The 22296-nt window shown below is 44.9% G+C and overlaps 1 protein-coding gene across 1 annotated transcript in view; it reads right to left on the bottom strand.

Annotated features, from left to right (window-relative positions):
* Positions 1–335: 335 nt before the first annotated feature.
* The window catches only part of PLA2R1 (phospholipase A2 receptor 1), a 42856-nt gene continuing 20895 nt past the window's right edge, over positions 336–22296 (bottom strand). The window contains exons 13-28 of the mRNA XM_072121909.1: positions 18230–18362; positions 16612–16647; positions 15836–15993; positions 14634–14695; positions 13796–13911; positions 12726–12874; positions 11945–12050; positions 10331–10461; positions 9723–9843; positions 8182–8420; positions 6396–6564; positions 4180–4308; positions 3978–4091; positions 2154–2324; positions 1131–1166; positions 336–856 (exon numbers count right to left, since the gene is read on the bottom strand). Coding sequence (XP_071978010.1) covers positions 651–856; positions 1131–1166; positions 2154–2324; positions 3978–4091; positions 4180–4308; positions 6396–6564; positions 8182–8420; positions 9723–9843; positions 10331–10461; positions 11945–12050; positions 12726–12874; positions 13796–13911; positions 14634–14695; positions 15836–15993; positions 16612–16647; positions 18230–18362 — 2076 coding nt within the window. The 3' untranslated portion in view covers positions 336–650. The remainder of the gene's footprint in view (positions 857–1130; positions 1167–2153; positions 2325–3977; positions 4092–4179; positions 4309–6395; positions 6565–8181; positions 8421–9722; positions 9844–10330; positions 10462–11944; positions 12051–12725; positions 12875–13795; positions 13912–14633; positions 14696–15835; positions 15994–16611; positions 16648–18229; positions 18363–22296) is intronic.

Here is a 22296-nt window from a genome sequence, read left to right as displayed (position 1 = left end):
TCAGACGGCCACACCCCCGATTTCTGTCGCGTGAAAGCCAGCGCCGATGTGCCACAATCTGATCGTGTTCGCCAAAATCCCGGGCAATTTGGCGCAAATCGTAAAAATTCAGGAAACCTGGTGGAAAAACCCAATTTGGACCCTTAGTAAATGTGCCCCATTCTGTTTAGGAGCTGGTTAAATTCCCCCTTATAATATACTTTTTAGGAGCCTGTTAACCCCCCCTCCCCTTATAATATACTGTCCAGAAGCTGTCCCCCCCCCCTTAATCCCCCCACCCCCTCAACTAACCCCATTATTAAAAAGTTGCAATTTTTGACACGCACTGTATTTACATCCAATTTTGACAAGGGTCAGTGTCACCATTGTTACTACAACCTGCAATTTACATTGAGTCACTGCCAGTATATACTGTATACTGTATTGTTTTACGTGCCTACAGGGATTGCAGTGGAACAAGGCTTTAAACTTCTTCAATACATATATTTATACAAAAGGTAAACAGAATATAAAAATATATAGAAAAATAATAAAAAAATGCATTAAATATTTTAGAACCTTTGGCAATGTATCAGGTCTTTATATACAACATTGAAGTTTTGCAGGTGACACAGGAACCAAAATTTTTTTTTTTGTTATTGTCTTGATATTCATTTTTCTCTATTATTAGAGTCTTTGATAAGAATGTGCAATTCTACATCATGCGGCTGCGGTCCGGGCTGTGTGCGCTGCAGTGTCTGGGTTTCTGGTCTTGAGAGGAATCTCTTCTGTTTTACAAGATACCACGACAATATGAGAAGTATAGATATCACTACTGCTGACACCACAGCAACGGGGATGATGAAGTGATTTGTTTCTATAGGGGGAAAAAATAAAATAAAAAATAACAAAAAAAAAAATACAATAATACAGACTAATGCAAGTAGTAGTATAGTATATTCACATATGCTATGAGGGCACATGATATCTGTAGCACCACTGGTTCTGGATTCCACCTCTCTGCATACAAGGGCCGCCCCATCATAAAATGTATTAAATTGTATTAAAATTCACTATTTGCTAAGAATATAGTCCTATATAAGTAAAACTGGTAATTGTAGAAACTGAAAATGTTAATAATGTCGACTCACCTGTATAGACAAGTGTGTCATTGCTGGTAGGATGACCTAGGGAATACACATCATTATATTATTATAGATGATCATTGTATACTTTAAAAAGCAGTTTACACTAATGTTAACATGAATCTTTATCAGATCATTCTGTTCCTCCTGCTCTATAACGCACTATTTTTTAGATAGTACACTATGTGCAATTTACTCAGCTCCTCTTGCTCTATAACATTCTGCCTGGAGATAGGACACTGGGGCACATTTACTTACGTGTTCCCCAAAAGTGCATTGTCCGACCCCAATGAACTGTACCGCGATTCACTACGATGGTGCGCCTGATATCCTCCATGTGTCGCTTCCCCGCTCAGATCCGGCGGAGTTCACCTTCCTTTTCCTGGTGCATGTAAGTGCTTGGGCTTGCGACACAATTTGAATGTTAAATCCCGCGCTCAGTCCGAATCAGTCGGATCGTCCGACGGCCCGCCCCCCCCAATTTCTGTCGCATGAAAGCAGCGCAGCCGCGCCACAATCCCATCGCGTGCGACAGAATCCCCAGTTAAATACCTGTCCCAGCAGCGCAAATCCCGAAAATGTTGGAAAATCCGACAAAAGTGTGGCCACGGACCCTTCGTAAATAAGCACCACTATGTACAATCTGCTTAGCTACCCCTGCTCTATAACATGCTGCCTGCAGATAGGACACTATATGCAATCTGCTAAACTCATCTTGCTCTATAACATCCTACCTGTAGATAGGACACTATATACAATCTACTCTGCTCCTCCTGCTCTATAACATTTTTCCTGCCGATAGGACACTATGTACAATCTGCTCTGCTCCTCCTGCTGTATAACATGCTGTTTGCACATAGGACACTATGAACAATCTACTCAGCTCCTCCTGCTAAAAAAGCAGATGAAGGAAGAATATTCTTTATATCATCTTCCTGTCTTGTATTTCTCCACCTACTGGACTGAAATTATGAGCAGTGACTACAAAGCTCTGAGCGATATAGATAACCTTCTTTTTTTAAGATGTACCTTCTTTTTTACAAATAAAGCCTCTCCTCTCATGGCACGGGGCAATCCTCCATGTGGCATCATCCATCCACATGCTCAGGCAGCAGTCACCCAATCCATTCCCATCCATGGTCTCTTCACTCCACTGAGAATAATTTACTATAGATCCATCTGACCAAGCGACTTCTCCTTCTAGGGGAAAAAGAAATCAATTTGTAGCTGAAGACAGATTTACAATCACCCAGTATTGTAGACACCAAGGAAATAGCCAGAGAAGAGCCAGCAGGGCATTTGCCTAAGGTTGGACCCTAGTAGCAAAAGTTGTAGGCAGGGGTGGACCAGCCATGAATGAGTTGAGCCTCTCGCCTCAGGCAGCACCACCTGCAGGAAGACAGGGGGCAGTATCAGGAGCGCAGTCACCTGCTACAAATCAGGACCTGATACTTAAAAATATAGTCATTTATCTTATTTCCCCTTGCCCCTTTTATTAGTCTATTTTTTTCACCTGATTTGTCTCTGTCTAATAAAGTTTTTTTTGTGCCTTATTAGGCACAAACTTTTAAAAAAGGTGCAATTTTGTTGCACAAATCATACCATTACCATTCCTAAGCATGGTCTGGACTTGAGAGTTATTGCACAATTATTTGAAACCATATAGGCACAAATCAATGTTAAGTAAGGCAAAACATCTGGAAGCAGGAGAAATACAAAGACAAATTAGTTGCAAACCAGGAAACTGTGCAAAACACCGGCGAAGTGCTGGAAAAAGACACGAAAAATTACCCAAATACTCCAATGTGCTCAAAAAAAATCACAAAAATGCGACCAAAAAAAGGCGCATCAGACTAAGATAAATGACCCCCATTGTCTCTTCACATCTAAAGAGATGTGTCTATGATGGTGTCTATGATGGTATCTTAAGTGACACTACCTCTGTAACCTCTAAACTTGACTCAGCTCAGATAAAATCTGAATCTTCTCTGGTAATTTCCACATGATTTTGGAGGTAAGATTTAACAAAGTTTATGTTTCTAGGTACTATACCATAGAACTAACGATACAGGCTTCTAAAGTGACACTTCCCCTGCAACCTCTAAAATGACTCATTTTAGGCAATGAAGACAAACAGGTGAGATGTCACATAAAAGATGTAATTCTAGAAAGGATATTTCCCACCTCTGGGTGCTGAAAGTTTAATGGGGTAAAATCTGATGACAGGTTCCCTTTAAGGAGAATTTCCATTACACCTTTGCATGCGTACAGAGGTTTAAAGGCTATGGATGCTCCCCTGGGGATTCCGGGACGTAAATATACTTACCTTGTCCTATCCGGATCCAGCGTTCTCCGGCGCTGATTAGGGTCTTCCGCCGATTTACTAAGGTCGTGCTCACGATGTCCACTAGGTGTCGCTGCTGTGCTGAAGTCCGCTGGAATTCACCTCCTCCGTTTCGGTGTATGTGAGTGCCATTTTTGCGACATATTTTTTTAAAATTCAGCGGTTTTTTCCGAATCCGTCGGGTTTTCTGACGACAACGCCCCCATTTCTGTTGCGTGAAAGCCTGCGTGATTGCGCCGAAATCTGATCGCGTGCGCCAAAATCCCGGCGCAAAACGGAAAAAGTCAGGAAACCCGTGTGGCCGCGGAGCCCTTAATAAATGAGCCCCAATGTGTGGGATAGGGAAAACGTTGCCTCCAAGCTACCTTCTAAGGAAGCCCCCTTTACATCATGTATGACTTTCAGGAAGTCAAATTCAATGGATCCTTCTGCAATTTGCAGGATCCATTAGTAAATATCTTAAGTAACCTGAGGCAGTATTGCATGTTGTACGTCATACTGCTACTTACTACTAAGCGGAGTGATTCTGTCTAACCATATTGACTGGACGGAGGTGAAAGTCTTCACTTCATAATGAATAAAAGCCTCTTCTTCTTCATTGAATATTGTCAGGATATCACCACCTAAAGTTGCATCACCAAAGAAGATACATTGTTACTTGTATCCTCCATAATAATCATCACACGCAGATGTTGAGATGACATATGTTACCTTGGTCTTTGCAAACTTCTTCAGCTTCATGAAACTCTTTGAGGTGTAAAACTGTATAAATACTGTAACAAAAGTCCTGGAATGGGATCCACTGTTCTGGACATCCCGGGTGATGAAGGTCTGTAGAACCTGTTATAAAAATTATTTTTTCAACAGTATTTTAGACGTCAGACGTGGACTGTGTAATGTGAAAGGGGATGTTGTGCCATCTCCCTCCATGAAAGCCTCAGCACTGATTAGTGTTTCCAATTGATTTTGCTTTGGCCGGACATCTCACAATAGAGCAGCCATGTCTGTAGTCAGTCTATAGCAGGGGTGTCAAATTCAATTTCTCATGATTCCTTAAAGAGGCAGAATGTAATTTGTTTACTGTACAAAAGTATCTACTTGATCTGTTTAGCAGTTACTTTTATACGTTATTATCACTACAAGCAGATATTTCAGGGCAACTCTAATAGTCCAAGGGCCCCACAGCAGCAAATAATAAGTGTGCCCCCACAGCAGCCAATAATAAGTGTGCCCCCACAGCAGCCAATAGTCAGAGTGCCCCCACAGCAGCCAATAATAAGAGTGCCCCACAGCAGCCAATAGTCAGAGTGCCCCCACAGCAGCCAATAGTCAGAGTCCAACCACAGCAGCCAATAGTCAGAGTGCCCCCACAGCAGCCAATAGTCAGAGTGCCCCCACAGCAGCCAATAATAAGAGTGCCCCACAGCAGCCAATAATAAGTGTTCCTCCACAGCAGCCAATAGTCAGAGTGCCCCCACAGCAGCCAATAGTCAGAGTGCCCCCACAGCAGCCAATAATAAGAGTGCTCCCACAGCAGCCAATAATAAGAGTGCCCCACAGCAGCAAATAATAAGTGTGCCCCCACAGCAGCCAATAGTCAGAGTGCTCCCACAGCAGCCAATAATAAGAGTGCCCCACAGCAGCCAATAATAAGTGTGCCCCCACAGCAGCCAATAATAAGTGTGCCCCCACAGCAGCCAATAGTCAGAGTGCCCCCACAGCAGCCAATAGTCAGAGTGCTCCCACAGCAGCCAATAATAAGAGTGCCCCACAGCAGCAAATAATAAGTGTGCCCCCACAGCAGCCAATAGTCAGAGTGCTCCCACAACAGCCAATAATAAGAGTGCCCCACAGCAGCCAATAATAAGTGTGCCCCCACAGCAGCCAATAGTCAGAGTGCCCCCACAGCAGCCAATAGTCAGAGTGCCCCCACAGCAGCCAATAGTCAGAGTGCCCCCACAGCAGCCAATAGTCAGAGTGCCCCCACAGCAGCCAATAATAAGAGTGCCCCACAGCAGCCAATAATAAGTGTGCCCCCACAGCAGCCAATAGTCAGAGTGCTCCCACAGCAGCCAATAGTCAGAGTGCTCCAGCAGCAGCCAATAGTCAGAGTGCCCCCACAGCAGCCAATAGTCAGAGTTCCCCCACAGCAGCCAATAGTCAGAGTGCCCCCACAGCAGCCAATAATAAGTGTGCCCCCACAGCAGCCAATAGTCAGAGTCCAACCACAGCAGCCAATAGTCAGAGTGCCCCAAAAGCAGCCAGTAGCCAGATTTCCCCTATAGATTTCACCTACGGGAACCAGTAGCCAGAGTGGCACATAGCAACTAGCAGTCAAAGTGCCTCCACAGCAGCCAGCATCCAGATTTCCCTCACAGTGCCCCCACAGCAGCCAGATTTCTCCCACAGGAAATGACAGCCATGGTGCTCCCATAGCAACCAGCAGAATGAATGACCCCACAGCAGCCAAAGTGCCCCCACAGCAGCCAAAAGTTAAATTGCCCCCACTGGAGCCAATAGTCAAAGTGCCCCCACAGCAGCCAGTTTTCTCTCACAGGAACCAGCAGCAGAGTGCCCCCAAAGTAGCCAGCAGCAAGAGTGCCCCCAAAGTAGCCAGCAGCAAGAGTGCCCCCAAAGTAGCCAGCAGACGTGATAACATCATTACGTCAGCCGGCTCCAAAGCCGCATACAGCAGACACACACAGTAGTACAGAAGAGGACTGCTGTAGCTTCGGGGGAGAGGGGAGAGGTGAGTATCTGAGTCACTCTAACCCCTATGCTCCTCTTCTGGCCGGATTTGGCCCACAGACCTTGTTTTTTTGGGGTCATATTAAGTAGGGTTTTATTTGTTGCTTGTGCATGTCCCATTTAATTAAAAAAACCCACAAAGCTAATAGAAATGGTCTGATGTATTATTATTACTTTACCAACTGATGGAAGACACAGCGCTCCTTGCAGTTTACTATCACAATCTTCCGCTCTCCAGTAGCCATTGGTGTCAATGTAGACGCAGCTTCCATCTGATGGGGACGCGTCATCTGCCCACGATGCAAAGAGCGACAAAGATCCATCTATCCACCGAAAGTCGTCTCTGCTCTGATGATATAGAAAAATACTGATCGCACTTTAATAATCTGACAGCAAATTGATTAAAAAATCTATTAAAAATGTTCATTAGTCCATTAGCAGTTTTGACCCTTTGGTAGAGTCCCATTCTTAAAGGGATTGTACTAACCTCATATTGTTATACACTTCTCTGTGAATAGGGGATAACAATAGATCAGTGGGAGTCAGACTGCTGGGACCCCCAGCGATTATGTGAATGGGGGTGCTGTTCTCACTAATTGATGGAGCCGCAGATTAAGCATGCATCCTGCTGTTCCATTCAATACTCTATGACAGCGATGGCTAACCTATGGCACTGGTGGCAGAGGTGGCACTCAGAGCCCTTTCTGTGGGCACTCAGGCCATCACCAGAGATGACTCCAGGTATCTTCCTGCAGTCCCAGACAGCCCAGGACTTGCTCTGCACAGAGCTATTTTAAAGTGACAGCTGTACCTGGGACTATTTTCTGCTTTCTTGGTGTCCTCAGGGGCTGGTATCAATGAAAACTGTGATAGAGAAGGGAGTATAAATCACAAATTACATTTCTGTGTTGGCACTTCGCAATAAATAAGTGGGTCTTTGTTGTAGTTTGGGCACTCGGCCTCTAAAAGGTTTGCCATCACTGCTCTATGACGTTGGAAATTGCAGAGCACATTGCTCATATATACTGACACTCCCAATCACTGTCTCTGCGAGTGTAGGACATAGACAAGCGCTTTTTCTGACACTCTCATAGTATTGAAGATATACCCCTAATCCCTTATCCAGGAGGTAGAGTTGGTACAACCCCTTTAAAGGAAACCTAGTATCAGAAATCTACCTATTTAGGTAGATGTGATAGTAGGCCCTTATCTACCTTTACCTAATACTATAATACATTTTAATAGCAGATAGCATAATAGCATATAATAATTTTTTGGCAGAGCTACTGGGTGTGGAGTAGCCTCTCCATGATTTGGAGCAAAGGTTTCTCTATGCCCCTGTAGCCTCTGCAATGCTTCGGCCTGCTCCTCGCAATGCTACTGGGGTCCTGGCTTCTTCGAGCTCTGCGCATGCGCAGTAGTTTGGGCTTTACAGTACATGCACGTAACAGTGCTCCCGCCGGCTCTGGAGCCGGAGCTACTATGTATGAGTAGTGCTCAAAAGGAGCTGGGATCACAGTAGCAGTATGAGGAGTGCCCAAAGATGCACAAGTAGGAGGGAATGCAGAGGTTTATCATGGAGTAGCCTTTGCACCCACTGCCCAGAGAAGCTACTCCACGCCCCAGTAGCCTCTGCCGAAAATGAGAATATTAGGAACCAACCATCAGAGCTATCTTAATAGGTAGATTTCTGAAGGAAATCTACCATCAAAATCCAACCTGATAAACCAGGGTCTTGTACTCATAGATCCAGGCAGCATGACAGTGTAACAGCCGTTGAGCTTTGATCCTTTAACTGGTGCTGTTACACTGAGTCTTGGAAAGTTGAATCCTGTTACTGGCTCTTACCCTACACAAGCTGTTGGTTCCATGAGGTTCTGCACTGAATACGCTTGTTCCTTTTATGTCTTAATGGAGCGTTAATATAATAATAGAACTATTGTACTACCGTCTATATTTACTCACATTATTGCTGTAAGATCCAATCCAATGAGGATATCCCAAGCGATGGACAAGGATGGTGACAAAGGCTTGGTGATACTGGTCAGTAATACTAGCCAAATTGTCACCAGATTCTTGACAAGCGATGGAGGCCTCATGCCATGACAGGTTACCAGATATTATTCTGTATGTCTTATGTCCGTACTCCATGGTGTCTGATACCGGGTACATATCAGGACCATGAAAAGCAGGATTAGAAATGTCTAAAAAGAAATACAATGATTTAAGTGCAGAAAAGATGTTGCAACCCTTATAATAAATAAATAAATAAATAAAACATAAATTTAGAACTAAGTCAGTACTATAGTGATGTAAACACCACAGTACTGTGCAGGCAAATAATAAGCTGAGCAGATGGTGTACAGTTTCTATCTGCAGGCAGAATATTATACTTCCCCGTGATTTCCGTTTTGCTCTGCACTTAGCAGGGGATTTTGGCGCATCGGCGCCGGCTTGCACGCGACAAAAATGGGGGGGGGCTTTCAGACAACCCGACGGATTCGAACAACACGCAAGACACCTATTTACAATCACCGGGAAGAAGAAGGTGAACTCCGGCGGACCTCGGCGCAGAAGTGACAGATGCAGGAATCACGCCGGACTTCATCCTCGTTGGTCCATCCGAATCGGGGATCGTGACTGGATCAGGTAAGTAAATTTGCCCCAGTGTCCTATCTGCAAGCAGCACTTTATAGAGCACGAGGTACAGATAGTGCAGATAGTACATAATGGAGCTTATTTACTAAGGGTCCGAATCCCTCACTTTCGTCGGGTTTCCCGACGTTTTCCGATTTGCTGCAAATTGCCCCGGGATTTTGGCTCACGCAATCGGATTGTGGCGCATCGGCGCCGGCTTGCACGCGACAGAAATCGGGGGGTGTGGCCGTCGGACAACCCAACAGATTCGGAAAAACCGCGGAATTTAAAAAATAATTTGTGTCGCAAGATGAGCACTTGGAGAAGAAGATGAACTCCGGCGGACCTTGGTGCTGCAGCGACACCTGGTGGATATCGGGCGCACGGACCTTGGTGAATCCCGGCAGAACCCGAATCCTTGCCGGAGAACGCGCCGCTGGATTGCGGCTGGACCAAGTAAATGAGCCCCATTGTCCTATCTGCATGCAGCATATGTTATAGAGCAGGAGGAGCTGAGTAGATTGTACATAGTGTCCTATCTATATTGAGCATGGGACAGATCAGGATGAGCTGAACACCCAAAAGGAGAGGTTAATCAAGCAGCATATCATGATGGAGGGAACCTGGTATATTACATATAAATGCTAAATATAGTCTTCCGTGAGGGTCCTAACAGTCAGAATATTATTTATTCTACCAATATGTTGTACAGTTTTAATATAGATCATTACATCATCATAAGATAATACTCTCTACATAAAGCTTCTCTTCCGGTTCTTATCTCATGCCCCCCTGTACACACCTGTCTGTCGCTTTTACTAACAGTTATAATATACAGTAAATTTCAGTAAATTCTCATGGTACATTACCTAGTTCTTTCTCACAGATGAATCCATAATCTGAAGAATGGCAGCTATCCAGATACCATTTCCCAATCTGGAGCCTGGAATCATACGTAGATAATATGGCGCAGAGATGTTCCTGGTCATTCTAAGCGTAAAAGACAATAAAACTATCAACTATTGATTTGTTTTTTTTAACCACTAATTTGGAAAAATAACAGAGAAAGTACATGCTGGAAAAAGAAGAATATTACCATATATACTCGAGTATAAGCCGACCCGAGTATAAGCCGAAATCCCTAATTTTACCACCAAAACTGGGAAAACCTATTTATGTGAGTATAAGCCGAGGGTGTAGTATACAGCCAGCCCCCATGTAGTATACAGCCAGCCATCCCCCTAGCAACACCAGTTTTATTTGTAAAAATGGCTATCCCCTATACACAGTACAGGGAGCCCCATGCATAGAAATCATTGGCACAGAGGATGGACGCCAGGACTCATAACAGAATCCCATGAGGCCCCGGCTGTATAAGGTGATTAAGGGGGTTTGTGGTGCTGATTATGGCACAATCCCTTTAACAATGAGGATATCTGGCATCAGATGTATATTACGTATAAGATTATACACTTACATGGATCTGTTGAGTTGAAATCCAATTATTGTAAGATTGTACGGTGCCGTTTTCCCATAAAGCATAGTCCTTTTGCTCAAGTCCAATCCAAAAACTTCTCTTTTCTCCGAAAAGCTGCATTACTATAAAAGCTAAAGTATAGCAAAAAAAATTAGGAGCAGAGAATGGTCATATGAAAGATTACTAGAATGAAAAGAATTACAACCCCTAAGGCAGTGATGGAGAACCTTTTAGAGACCGAGTGCCCAAACTTCAACCAAAACCCACTTATTTACCTTGATGTGCCATTTTAAACAGTGTTCTTCCACTTCTTTAATTGTATCGGCCACTTGAGGCCACCAATACAGTTGAAAGAAGGTGGGCAAATTCAGACTATCAACGTAGCTTCTCTCCAGGGTCTCTCTTTTTACAGAAAGAATGGTGGGACCAGCAGGAGGATCTCCAAAGATAATGCAGTTCTATCAAAAACTTCTCACTTTTCAAGCAGTTCCAAACAGTCAATGAACTGTCGCCTCAATACAGTGTTTAGCGCAGCATCTCATAAGTTGCCTAGGACTGCAGGAAGATTTAATGGATTTGGTCCTGTTTGGTGAACTCTGTCCTGGGATGATGGCCTGAGTGCCCACAGAAAGGGCTCTGAGTGCCACCTCTGGCACCAGTGCCATAGGTTCGCCATCACTGCACTAAGGCATGTTTGCTAGGGATATGGAATGTAGATTATGTAATAATTGATAATTGAGGGAATATAAAGACAGCCTGAATGTGGTTATTAGGTTGGAATACGGGTCATATCTGAAATGTAATGAAATCCCAAAATTCGAAACAATCTGGGGTACATGGATGCACACCCTAGGTTTGCCCTCATATCCTCTGCTATGTCTTAGGGCTGGGTGGAATAACTTTCCCTTTTAGTGTAATCAGTTCCCTTCGGTGTGGCTCCTGCTTATTGTGGTTGAGGGAGGATGGTCCTCTCTGGGAAGCTGGTCTGGGGTGGGATGGGGGTTGTTTTGTGTTCTTTTTGTTGTATTGTGTATAGTAGATGGCTTTCTCGAATATCCTGCTGTAAGGATTGAATTGTTTGTAATTTGCAAATATTTGGAAAATAAAAATGATCTGATTCAAAAAAGGAATGCAAATAATAACTAAATGTCAGAACAGGATGGGGATGGGATGTAGAAAGCCTGACAACTAAACTCCCCAAACATTCCCTGCCTATTTGACAATCGCCCTAAATATTTTCCCCCAACTGAGTGATGTTCCTTACATTCATTAATGTGAAGGGTAATAAGAAGTGTCAGCAAAGTTAAAGGAAATCTATTATTAAAATCCAGCATGGTAAACCAGGGACACTAACTCATAGATCTAGGCACCATGACCAAAGGTCTTAATGCTCTGGCTTCACAGGCTGTTACACTGTCCCCCCTCCCCCTGCTTCCTCAACAAGAAGTAAACAATGCCAAAATCAGATATGAAATGCCAAGGTGTTTGAGGGAAGTTATTGAGAGACAGGTGTAGAGCCAAACTCTGACTAATTATCTTAAAACACAACATAAGTTTTGCATGTTGAATGTTAGAACAAAGTGTTTTTAGCAGCATTTTTCTGATCAGACTTACCTTGCTCTATTTCATTGCTAATAGTGGCGAGACGACCACCATGTTCTCTGCAGAAATTTGAAGCCATGTACCAGTTCATCGCTGCACCTTGGTTTACAAAGAAGCACTAAAATAATAAAAATAATGATAATTATGAAAGAAGTAACGATTACAAAGAAATCAATTGAAACAAGCGATAAAATGCATGTTAGACAGTGTTAGGTATTGTCCCTGGAGATCTGTGTAATCAACTTTAAAAATATGCTAATGATCTAAAAAGGCTCTGGGGGTGTTACCAGAGCCACTCCATGCTATAGCGTCACAGGCTGTTACACTGTGCAGGAGCATTTCCCTCCTCCTACTTCACATTTCCCCCTCCCTCCATCTGTAGTAATCTCACAGCAGCAGGAAGTTTTAGTGCACAGTGACAGGGGGAAGTGCTCCCGCACAGTGTAACAGCTTCAGCACGGAAGGGCTCAAGTAACACTTTCAGAGCCCTTATTGCTCATTAGTATAATCTTACAAATTGATTTCAGAAAGAAGAAGGCCATGGGTAACAAATATAATAAGATTATCACAGTCACGGTGCCTGGATCTATGAATTAAGTGCCTCTGGTTTATCATGCTTGGTTTTGATGGTAGATTTTCCTTTACAGTCCTCACACTGCTGTGCTTATACAACTTTTTCACTAATCTGCAAACACTCCGAGCCCTGACAAGTTTGCAGCTAAAATTTCATGCCAGGGGGCTACTTTACTAAAGCCAGACCCTAATAATAATGTGCATAAAGTCCATGCCAGACCTTTTTTCCATAGTGGAGCCAGTCCTCGGGACAGATCCCATATTCCTGGTCATTATCCATAGGGACGTAGGGTTCTTCAATCTTGAATAATACATTGGTTTTACAGATGGTTGGATATGGTGACTGGCAATTTACAAAATCCCATAGCCCTGTAAGATATAACATATGGGGATTACTGCTATAATACATTCTACAGTTCTAACTCGTTGCTCGTAACCAACAAAACGGGATTGGTGTTGTCATGTAGTTGGTATATATGACGTCCCCAGAATAACACAGCACATACTACTGAGCATAGTTTAGCAATGTGGCATGTTGTGAGTACTTTTGTGAGTTTTTATTGTGTAATAGTATTGAAGAAACCCCCCTGGTTAATGTGGGATGGGATTGATGTGCAGCGTAATTCATGTTTTGCTGAGTAAGTGCTGCATATAACTGAGCACGACTGTTGTATCCGCACTACTTTGGAGATGTTGGAGCTCATTGTCATTAGGTGGCAGAATCTGACCTGTTAATGGCTTTAATGGAATGGCTCAACAAGAAGAGAAGAGCTCAAGATAGCTACAATGCTGCTCCCAGTTGTCTATTGATTGATCCTGGTGATGACAAAAGTGAGAAGTTGCGATTCTACCCCTCCCCACTCCTACAACAATAATAATCCATTATTTATATAGTGCACACAGATTACGCAGCCCTGCACAATGCATGTCAAATTGGTCCTTGTCCCCCAATAGGGCTCACAATCTAAACAACCTAACAGTATGTTTTGGAGTGTGGGAGGAAACCAGAGGACCTGGAGGAAACCCATGCAAACATGGAGAGAACATACAAACTCTTTGCAGATGTTGACCTGGGTGGGATTCCCAGGACCCCAGCGCTGCAAGGCAGAAGTGCTACCCACTCAGCCACCGTGCCACCCATGTGGCACAGATCCAAGTTTCTTTTTTTTTTCGATCGCCTTACAATTGTCTTACTACAAATCTTACATTCTTACATCTTATAAATCTTACATTAGTTCTAGGAACATCAAGGTGCAGCTCTGCATGTATCATGGCGCCATCTATACCAACCTGAATCAGATTCCATGTAGACGCAATACCCGTCTCTCATTGCTGTACTGCTGGTCATATTACTCTGTGGTTGGGTTTTCCAGTTAGTATATTCAACAGAAGATCCATCTTCCCATCTGTAGCCAAACGTAACAAGAAAGGTTGTATGATTAGCATATCTTCTTAAAGGAACCCCACCATGAGGAATATACTATCAGAAGTAGATCTCATGGCAGATTATTCCTGTCTGTAATAATCCTGAAAACTAACCTGACTTGTTAAAAACTTTATTTTAGTAGTATGTAAATTACCTGCAGAGGCTACTGGGGCGTGTACTAGCCTGGCCGGGCATCGGGAGCTAAGGCAACTCCACGCCCCAGTAGCCTCTGCAGGTAATATACATAATACTATATAAGATACAACATACAAAAATAAGATTTTTAACAAGTTAGATTCCAGGATTATTAAATTACAGATTAGGGCAGAGGAAGGAACGACAAATCTACCATCAGATCTACTTCTGATAGTAGATCCCTCATGGGAGGTTTCCTTTAAGTATACAGATGTGTCCACCTTTACCATAGCTCGATAAGGATAAACATCTTGTGAAATAATGTTGCAAAATTGTGTTATCTTGAAAAGCTGATGACCTTGTGAAAGACATAACTAGATTTACACCTCTCCATACTGTTCTCTCTGCAAAGATTCATGAAAACGTAGATTACCTACTGTTTATGCTCTAATCTATATTGTTGATCTAATGTACATATACTGTATATCTAGGATTTATTGCTTGAGAGCCACTGTGTAGTATAGCAGTGCATAAAAAAATTTGGTTTTTTTTCACATACTTGTATACCTTAGGGATCCATCAGATTCACTCTTCAGTCCAATCCACAGTCTTTGGTTTTCTTTTGACATCTGTAAGGTACATATTATGCATCTTTATGTTGTATATATGAATAATGGAGGTCGACGTTATCTTACCTAGAGGTACAAAGGCATTAGAATAGATACATAGATTGTAAGCTCTTGTAATCAAGGGACTTCATTGCTATTATTTCATATGTTATTTCACATGATTATAATATTACTGTATTATATTACTGTATCACATCGCCAGACCCTGGGTTTCGCCTGGTTGGCTTCCTCCGGGGCATGATCATGATTTTCATCTACTACTCTTGGTCCAGAAAGGTGGTGAGAAGGATCCATTTTATGTTGTTCTTCTGCCTTGACATTGAGTTCAAGGAGTTTGAGCACAATCTTTCTTCTTTGGACTTTACTGCTAAGAATTTTTTTTCCTAGACAGGTTTCTCCTCAACAAAGATTTTCAATGGGATAACTTTTCCTTTTCTTATTGAAATTTGCTGACCTGTCTGCAACTTCTTCAATAAAGTAACTGTAGGTTTTTGCATCATCTCCATTTCTATGAGTGAGTCTGTACCTAAAGCCACTAACATCATGGGCCTCAACTGTACCATCGGATAGTATCTGTCACCTATACAGGGAGTTTCTGAAGGGGAACCTTGTTACCGTGTGGCCTTCCTCTCTTTGCTTCACCCAGGACTAGGACTGTGCTACCATGACATTCACGGCTGGGGCAAAGATCAAATTCTTGATCTCAATTCTCTAAACTTCCATGGGCTTCTTTGAGTTCCAAGAGAATTCCAAGAGAATGAGTATGTTCACCATGGCTCGGTTCCATATGAGGCACTTCCATGAAAATTCAGTCAACAGTGTCCTGACTTCTGAGATTACCAGCAACTAGATAATTACACCCAGTCGTGTAATTAAAGTCCTCTGGGCCCCAGGACAACTGGGCCCCCCTCCCCCTAGCCGTCACCACCAAGAGCTCAAAATACCAGAATGGCTGCCGCCCCCCAGGTAATATAACTTCTGTGGCACAGTGTATGAGCCAGGAGCACACTACTCCTGCAACCATTGTGCCCCTACTTGACGCTATCTTGTGTATAGGGTATGAATATCCATTGTGCCCCAACCCCTCCAAATAAGTTTTTCTGATTTTCGCTAATATTTGTTTTATAGATCTTTCTTTACCTGTTTTACTTTCTTATGTATGAAAGCTTGTTCTGCCTCCGTAAGAATGGACGTTACTGCGCTTCCCGTCATGTCACACATAAACTTGGCCACGTCAAAATTCATATTGATGAGAGAGAAAAAATAATTATGTCCTTGAAAAAAAACCCAGGGAAGCTCTAAAAGAAAAAGAAGAAAAACATTACTTCCAAATATGGTAACTAAACATAATTTTCACCACTAATATCCTGAGTTACAGCAATGAAGGGGGCATGTCTGTGCCTTATAGTCAGTTTACCTGGAGACATGAGGATCACACAATTTCCCCTAATGACAGGTTCAACGGGTTCAAGCCTTTTGCATACTCATTCACAAACTGCTTTTATTATTAACATTAATGGTTCTACTCACTTTTAAAAGTTATATAAAAATTGGACTCACTGATAGCAAAAGAGTACTGAGTCACAGGGCCGTCTGTAGTCTCTGTGTTATCATCAGCATTATCTCCTCTCTGTTCTGGTAGCCCTTCCTACCTCCTCCCTCCTAATCTCTGTCAGCTCATGTCTGCAGGAGGGAGTTAGAGCAGATAATGATGGTGACACAGGGCGTCCTATGCCCCATTGACCTCGATCCTCTTTGCTGGCAGGGAATTAGGTATACTTTGATCAACTTTAAACAGTTTGGGAATAAGTGATGAGCTTTTTTTGCTATTTTTATTTCTGAAACATTTCAGATGTACTGGATATAGTAGGAACAACAGTGTAATAAAAGAAAAAACTACAGCTTTCCAACCGTACGTTTGAGATGCCAATCGGGGGATTTTGGCTTCACCCCTAGAAGAACAAAGATGGGATAATTATTGGATTAGAAAGCAGAAAGTGTCCACATGTACTATTGAATTATGCAAAGTTTGGAAGCATCTCCCTGCACTCCGTGCTGCTAATTATAACTTTCATGACGGACAGCACTGGCAGCAAGGTGAAGAGGAGCGGAGGTGAGTATTAATAGTTTTTTAAAAATGTTTTTTAGGTGGTCGTATCCTTTAACATAGCACCATTGCTGCTTGGCAGTGCATTCCAAAGGGCAGGCTGCTACTAGGCAATGCATTACTGAGGGGAGGCTGCTGCTGGGAAATGCATTAATGAGGAGAGGCTGCTGCTGGGAAATGCATTACTCTGCATCTTACAGAGAGATAGATATACACTGTGCCCCATTACAGAGATATAGATTCCCTTTAAAATAATTATGTGCACTGCTAAAATGAAAGCTGAGCTGTGATTGGTTGCCATGGGAAACTAGAAATAATCTGAATTTCAGACAGCTTAATAAATCTGCCCCATAAAGTATATTCACTTCCAAACACTTGTGTATACACTCACTGTCGGGTAGTCTTCTTTTCCCAGGGCCTAGTAGCTGCAGACCACATGGGGAAAGTAGAGGGCAGGAAGTAGGGATGAGAAATTTCTAGACCTGCTGTCCCTTCCCACTCCCATTTCTTATCTGAGCTGCTGGCTCAGCTGTTTGCTGTGGAAGATACATACTCTTATATACATATTGGGGCTCATGTACTAAGGGTCCTGCCGCCGTACTTTGGTCAGATATCCCAACGATTTCCGATCTGCGACGCATCGTGCCGGGCATTGTGTCGCACGCGATCGGATTTTGGCGCATCGGCGCCGGCTTGCACACGACACAAATCGGGGGGCAGGCCATCGGACAACCCGACAGATTCGGACTACACGCCACATGTAACATTTCAAATTATGCCGCAAGACATGCATTCACATGCACCGGGAAGAAGAAGGTGAACTCCGGCAGACCTCGGCGTGGAAGTGACGGATGCAGGAACATAGGTGCACGAGCTACGTGAATCACGCCGGACTTCATCTTCGTTGGACCGTCTGGATCGGGGATCGCGACAGGACCAGGTAAGTAAATTTGCCCCATTGTGCTGGACAATGTGCAGTATAATATGTATCTAATGGTGCACATTTTCATTCATCCATTCTTCAGTGTGTCAGGTTGGGTGCAGGGCCCCCTGAAACTGCAGGCCCCATAGCCGCTGCTATGGCTGTTACCACTGCAGTTACCCCCTTACAGAGTGGTAGATATATACGGTGTCCTGTCCAAAGAGATAGATATATACAGTGCCCCTTACACTGAGATATAGATATATGCTGTGCCACACTGCCCCTTACAGATATATGTAGATATATACTGTGCCCCTTACAGATATATACACCACTGTATACTGTGACTAAAAATGATTGCAAAATTATGAAAAGCAAACACAACAGAGACCGATGAATGCAATGGAAATAGAGCAATAACATGTACATAAGTATTATAGAGGAACATACTATGCATAATAGGCAACTAGTAACTATTGGATATATAATCATACCAGTCATTTACCTTTTGGAATCTTGCAGATCCATTCTTCTTGTGTGTTGCAATTTAAAGGCACTAACCGCATGTCAGTCCTGTATGCGGCGCAGTTTCCTGATACATTTTCGGGATATAAATTATTCAAAAATGATGACACCACCTGCAATAAATAGTTACTTACTGGAAAACTATAATCAACAATTCATATCTATCTATCTATCTATCTATCTATCTATCTATCTATCTATCTATCTCATATCTATCTATCTATCTCATATCTATCTATCCATCCATCCATCCAGTGGCGTAACTAGAAGCTGATGGGCCCCAGTGCAAAGTTTGTGCCAGGCCCCTGACTATAATGTATGGTTTATAGTAATAGTCTTCTTATATGGGAAAGTGACACCATAAGGGCCCCCTAAACCTCTTGGGCCCGGGTGCGATCACAACCTCTGCACCCCCTCAGGTTACGCCCCTGTATCTATCTATCTATCTACAGTAAGAAAAGATCCAAGCAGCACTATCAAAACAGAAAATGGGAAACAAAAATAAATAGCGGGTGCACGCCTAAGAAGGCCGGGCATCAGGTCCTTCAGTTATAGAGACAAAGGAAAAAAAGGCAGCACACCAGATTGTAGTGAAAAATACCTTAGTGCATTTATTCCATGTGAAAGAGCAACGTTTCGTCTCCAAACAGTGAGCCCTATCTATCTATCTATCTCATATCTATCTATCTATTGTCACGGGTGGTCCCGCGACCCATATCGCGGGTCGCGGGCTCACCCGTGCTTCCCTGCCCCCGCCAGCGCGCCGCCAGCGCTGCTTACCTTCCCCGGCTCCTGGCTCGCTCCCTGCCGCCGCGCGCGCGCGGTCCCGAATGCTAGGGCGCGCGCGCGGTCACTTCTCGAAATTTAAAGGGCCAGTGCGCCATTAATTGGCGCTGGCCATTTTGGCAGAATCTATTTAAGCCTGCCTCTTCCTGCAAGCCCCTGCCGGATCTTCGTGCCTAGCGCCCTAGAGAAAGCTTTTCTGATGCCTTGTGCTCTTCTTGTGAATTCCCGTTGTGACCCTGGTTCCGTTTCTGACATCGCTCCTTTGCCGCCTGCCCTGACCTATTGCTACGTCCCTGACTCCGAACCTGTGCTGCCTGTCTTGACCTCCTGCCTGTCCCCGACTACGAGATTGCCTGCCGTTTCTGTACCTCGACCTTGGCTGCCACTGCGGACAAGTCACGCCTGTGGAACGACCTGGTGGTACCATGCCGCAGCTTGTCTAACCCGCTTTGCGGCGGGCTCTGGTGAAAACCGGGTACCACTTAGACTCCGGTCCCAGGTAGTGGCTTGTGCCATCGTCCGCAGTGGTTCAGAGGATCCACAACCTCACGGACCCTGACAGTAAGATCCGGCCATGGATCCCGCCGAGGTTCCGCTTCCTACCCATCCGACTCTGGCTTCCATCGTGGTCCAGCAATCCCGAGAGATCGCCGCTCAACGCGAACAGCTGGAACAGGTGACCACCATGCTGCTAGCCACCCAGCAACAGCAACAGCTCTCTGAGCCTGGCCCCGTGGCTCCCGCAATCCCGGCTTGTCTTCCTGCCGTTGAACCCAGGCTTCGGCTGTCTATGCCCGGCAAGTATGATGGCGATCCCAAGTTGTGCAGGGGCTTTATAACCCAATGCTCCCTGCACATAGAATTCATGCCGTCTCAATTCGTCACGGAGCGATCCAAGGTGGCCTTCATCCTCAGCCTCCTATCTGGGAAAACCCTGGCCTGGGCTTCTTCACTTTGGGATAGAGACGACCCGGTCACGGCTAATCTCTCAGCTTTTCTGGCAGAGTTCCGGTCAGTCTTTGAAGAACCTGCAAGGGCCTCTTCTGCTGAGACTGCGCTCTTGAATCTATGCCAGGGGAATTCTTCCGTGGGAGAATACGCTGTCCAGTTCCGTACCCTGGCTTCGGAACTTGCCTGGAACGACGCAGCCCTGTCCGCAGCTTTCAAGAAGGGACTTTCTCCTCAAGTTAAGGACGCCCTGGCCGCTTGGGATCTGCCGTCTTCCCTGAGTGGTCTTATCACCTTAGCCACCCGGATTGACGTGCGATTCAGGGAGCGTGCCGAAGAATCATGCCTGGAACAACACCAAGTCCGCCCACGACGTCTCCCTCGCCTGGCTCCTGCTTTCCAAAGACCACTCCAGTCTCCTGCTGTACCATCGGCAGAGGAGCCTATGGAGGTGGACAGGGCCAGACTCTCTCCTCAGGAACGTATCAGAAGACGTCAGGGAAACCTTTGTCTCTATTGTGCCAGTCCTGAGCATTTCTTGGGGTCTTGTCCTATCCGCCCTCAGCATCTGGGAAACGCCAGCACCTAGGGTTCTTGGGAGAAGCGTCCCTAGGTGTAAGCAAAGCTTCTCCACGCTTGATGATACCGGTGCGTCTCAACTTTGGTACCTGCACCCAAATCCAGGTCTCTGCCTTCTTGGACTCTGGCTCCGCGGGGAACTTCGTGGATGCCACCCTGGTCTCGCGGCACCACATTCCCGTGGTTCGTCTAGAAAAGCCATTGGTCATTTCTTCGGTTAGTGGCCAAATCCTTTCCGACCCAGTCCGGTACTGCACCAAGCCTCTGTCCGTGCAAGTCGGAGTTCTACACAAGCCTACCATGGTTGCAGCTCCACGCCCCCGTCCTTGACTGGAGAACCGGGGAGATCCTCCAGTGGGGACCGGACTGCCAGTCTCGCTGTGTAAAAGTGCCTCATCCAGTGCCTGTCCTGGCTTTGTCTGTGGCTCCCAAAGTCCTGGAGGGCCTTCCCGCTTGCTATAAGGACTATTCTGACGTCTTCTCAAAGAAGCAAGCCCAGACGCTGCCACCTCACCGTCCTTACGACTGTCCTGTGGACCTGTTGCCGGGTATGTCCCCTCCGCGGGGTCGTGTGTACCCTCTCTCCATACCAGAAACCGCAGCCATGTTGGAATATATCCAAGAGAACCTGCAGAGAGGATTCATACGTAAGTCCTCTTCCCCAGGTTTTTTCTTCGTGACCAAGAAGGACGGGTCACTCCGTCCATGCATTGACTACCGCGGTCTTAACAAGGTCACAGTTAAGAACCGCTACCCATTGCCGCTGATTACGGAATTGTTTGACCGTCTTCATGGAGCCAAGGTCTTCTCCAAATTGGACCTTCAAGGGGCCTATAATCTTATCCGTATCCGTCAGGGAGACGAGTGGAAGACCGCTTTTAATACCCGTGATGGACACTTTGAGTACCTGGTAATGCCGTTTGGACTCTGTAACGCCCCAGCCGTTTTCCAGGAATTCGTAAATGACATTTTTAGAGACTTGCTTTATGTCTGCGTAGTGGTCTATCTGGACGATATCCTGGTATTCTCTCCGGACCTAGAGACACACCAAGTCCACGTACGGCAAGTTCTCAATCGTTTAAGGGCCAATCGTCTCTACACCAAACTCGAAAAATGTCAATTTCATCAGCGGAGTATTCCATTTCTCGGCTACATCATCTCCGACAGAGGTCTCCAGATGGATCCTGCAAAGCTGTCAGCGGTTCTTCAGTGGCCCCGTCCAGTAGGACTGCGTGCTATACAGCGGTTCCTGGGATTTGAAAATTACTACCGGCAGTTCATCCCACACTTCTCCTCGCTGGTGTCTCCTATTGTGGCGCTCACCAAGAAGGGTGCCAACCCCCGTCTCTGGCCTTCGTCTGCTGAAGAGGCCTTTACAAAATTAAAGTCTATGTTTGCTTCTGCTCCAGTCCTGGTGCGTCCCGACACTGAGAAGCCTTTCCATCTGGAAGTAGATGCCTCCTCAGTGGGGGCCGGTGCAGTGCTGACACAGAAAAGTTCCAAGGGCCGAACCGTCACTTGTGGATTTTTTTCTAAGACGTTCTCCCCTGCTGAGAGGAACTATTCTATAGGGGACCGAGAACTGTTGGCGATTAAGCTTGCCTTAGAAGAGTGGCGCTATCTTTTGGAGGGAGCTCGGTTTCCGGTCAGCATCTATACGGACCATAAGAACCTTCTCTATCTCCAGACTGCTCAGCGACTCAATCCTCGTCAAGCTCGCTGGTCACTCTTCTT

The sequence above is a fragment of the Engystomops pustulosus genome, chromosome 8, assembly GCF_040894005.1.
Source record: "Engystomops pustulosus chromosome 8, aEngPut4.maternal, whole genome shotgun sequence".
Lineage (NCBI taxonomy): Eukaryota > Metazoa > Chordata > Amphibia > Anura > Leptodactylidae > Engystomops > Engystomops pustulosus.
The sequence above is the reverse complement of the archived record's forward strand: the minus strand, read 5'-3'. Positions and strand labels throughout refer to the sequence as shown.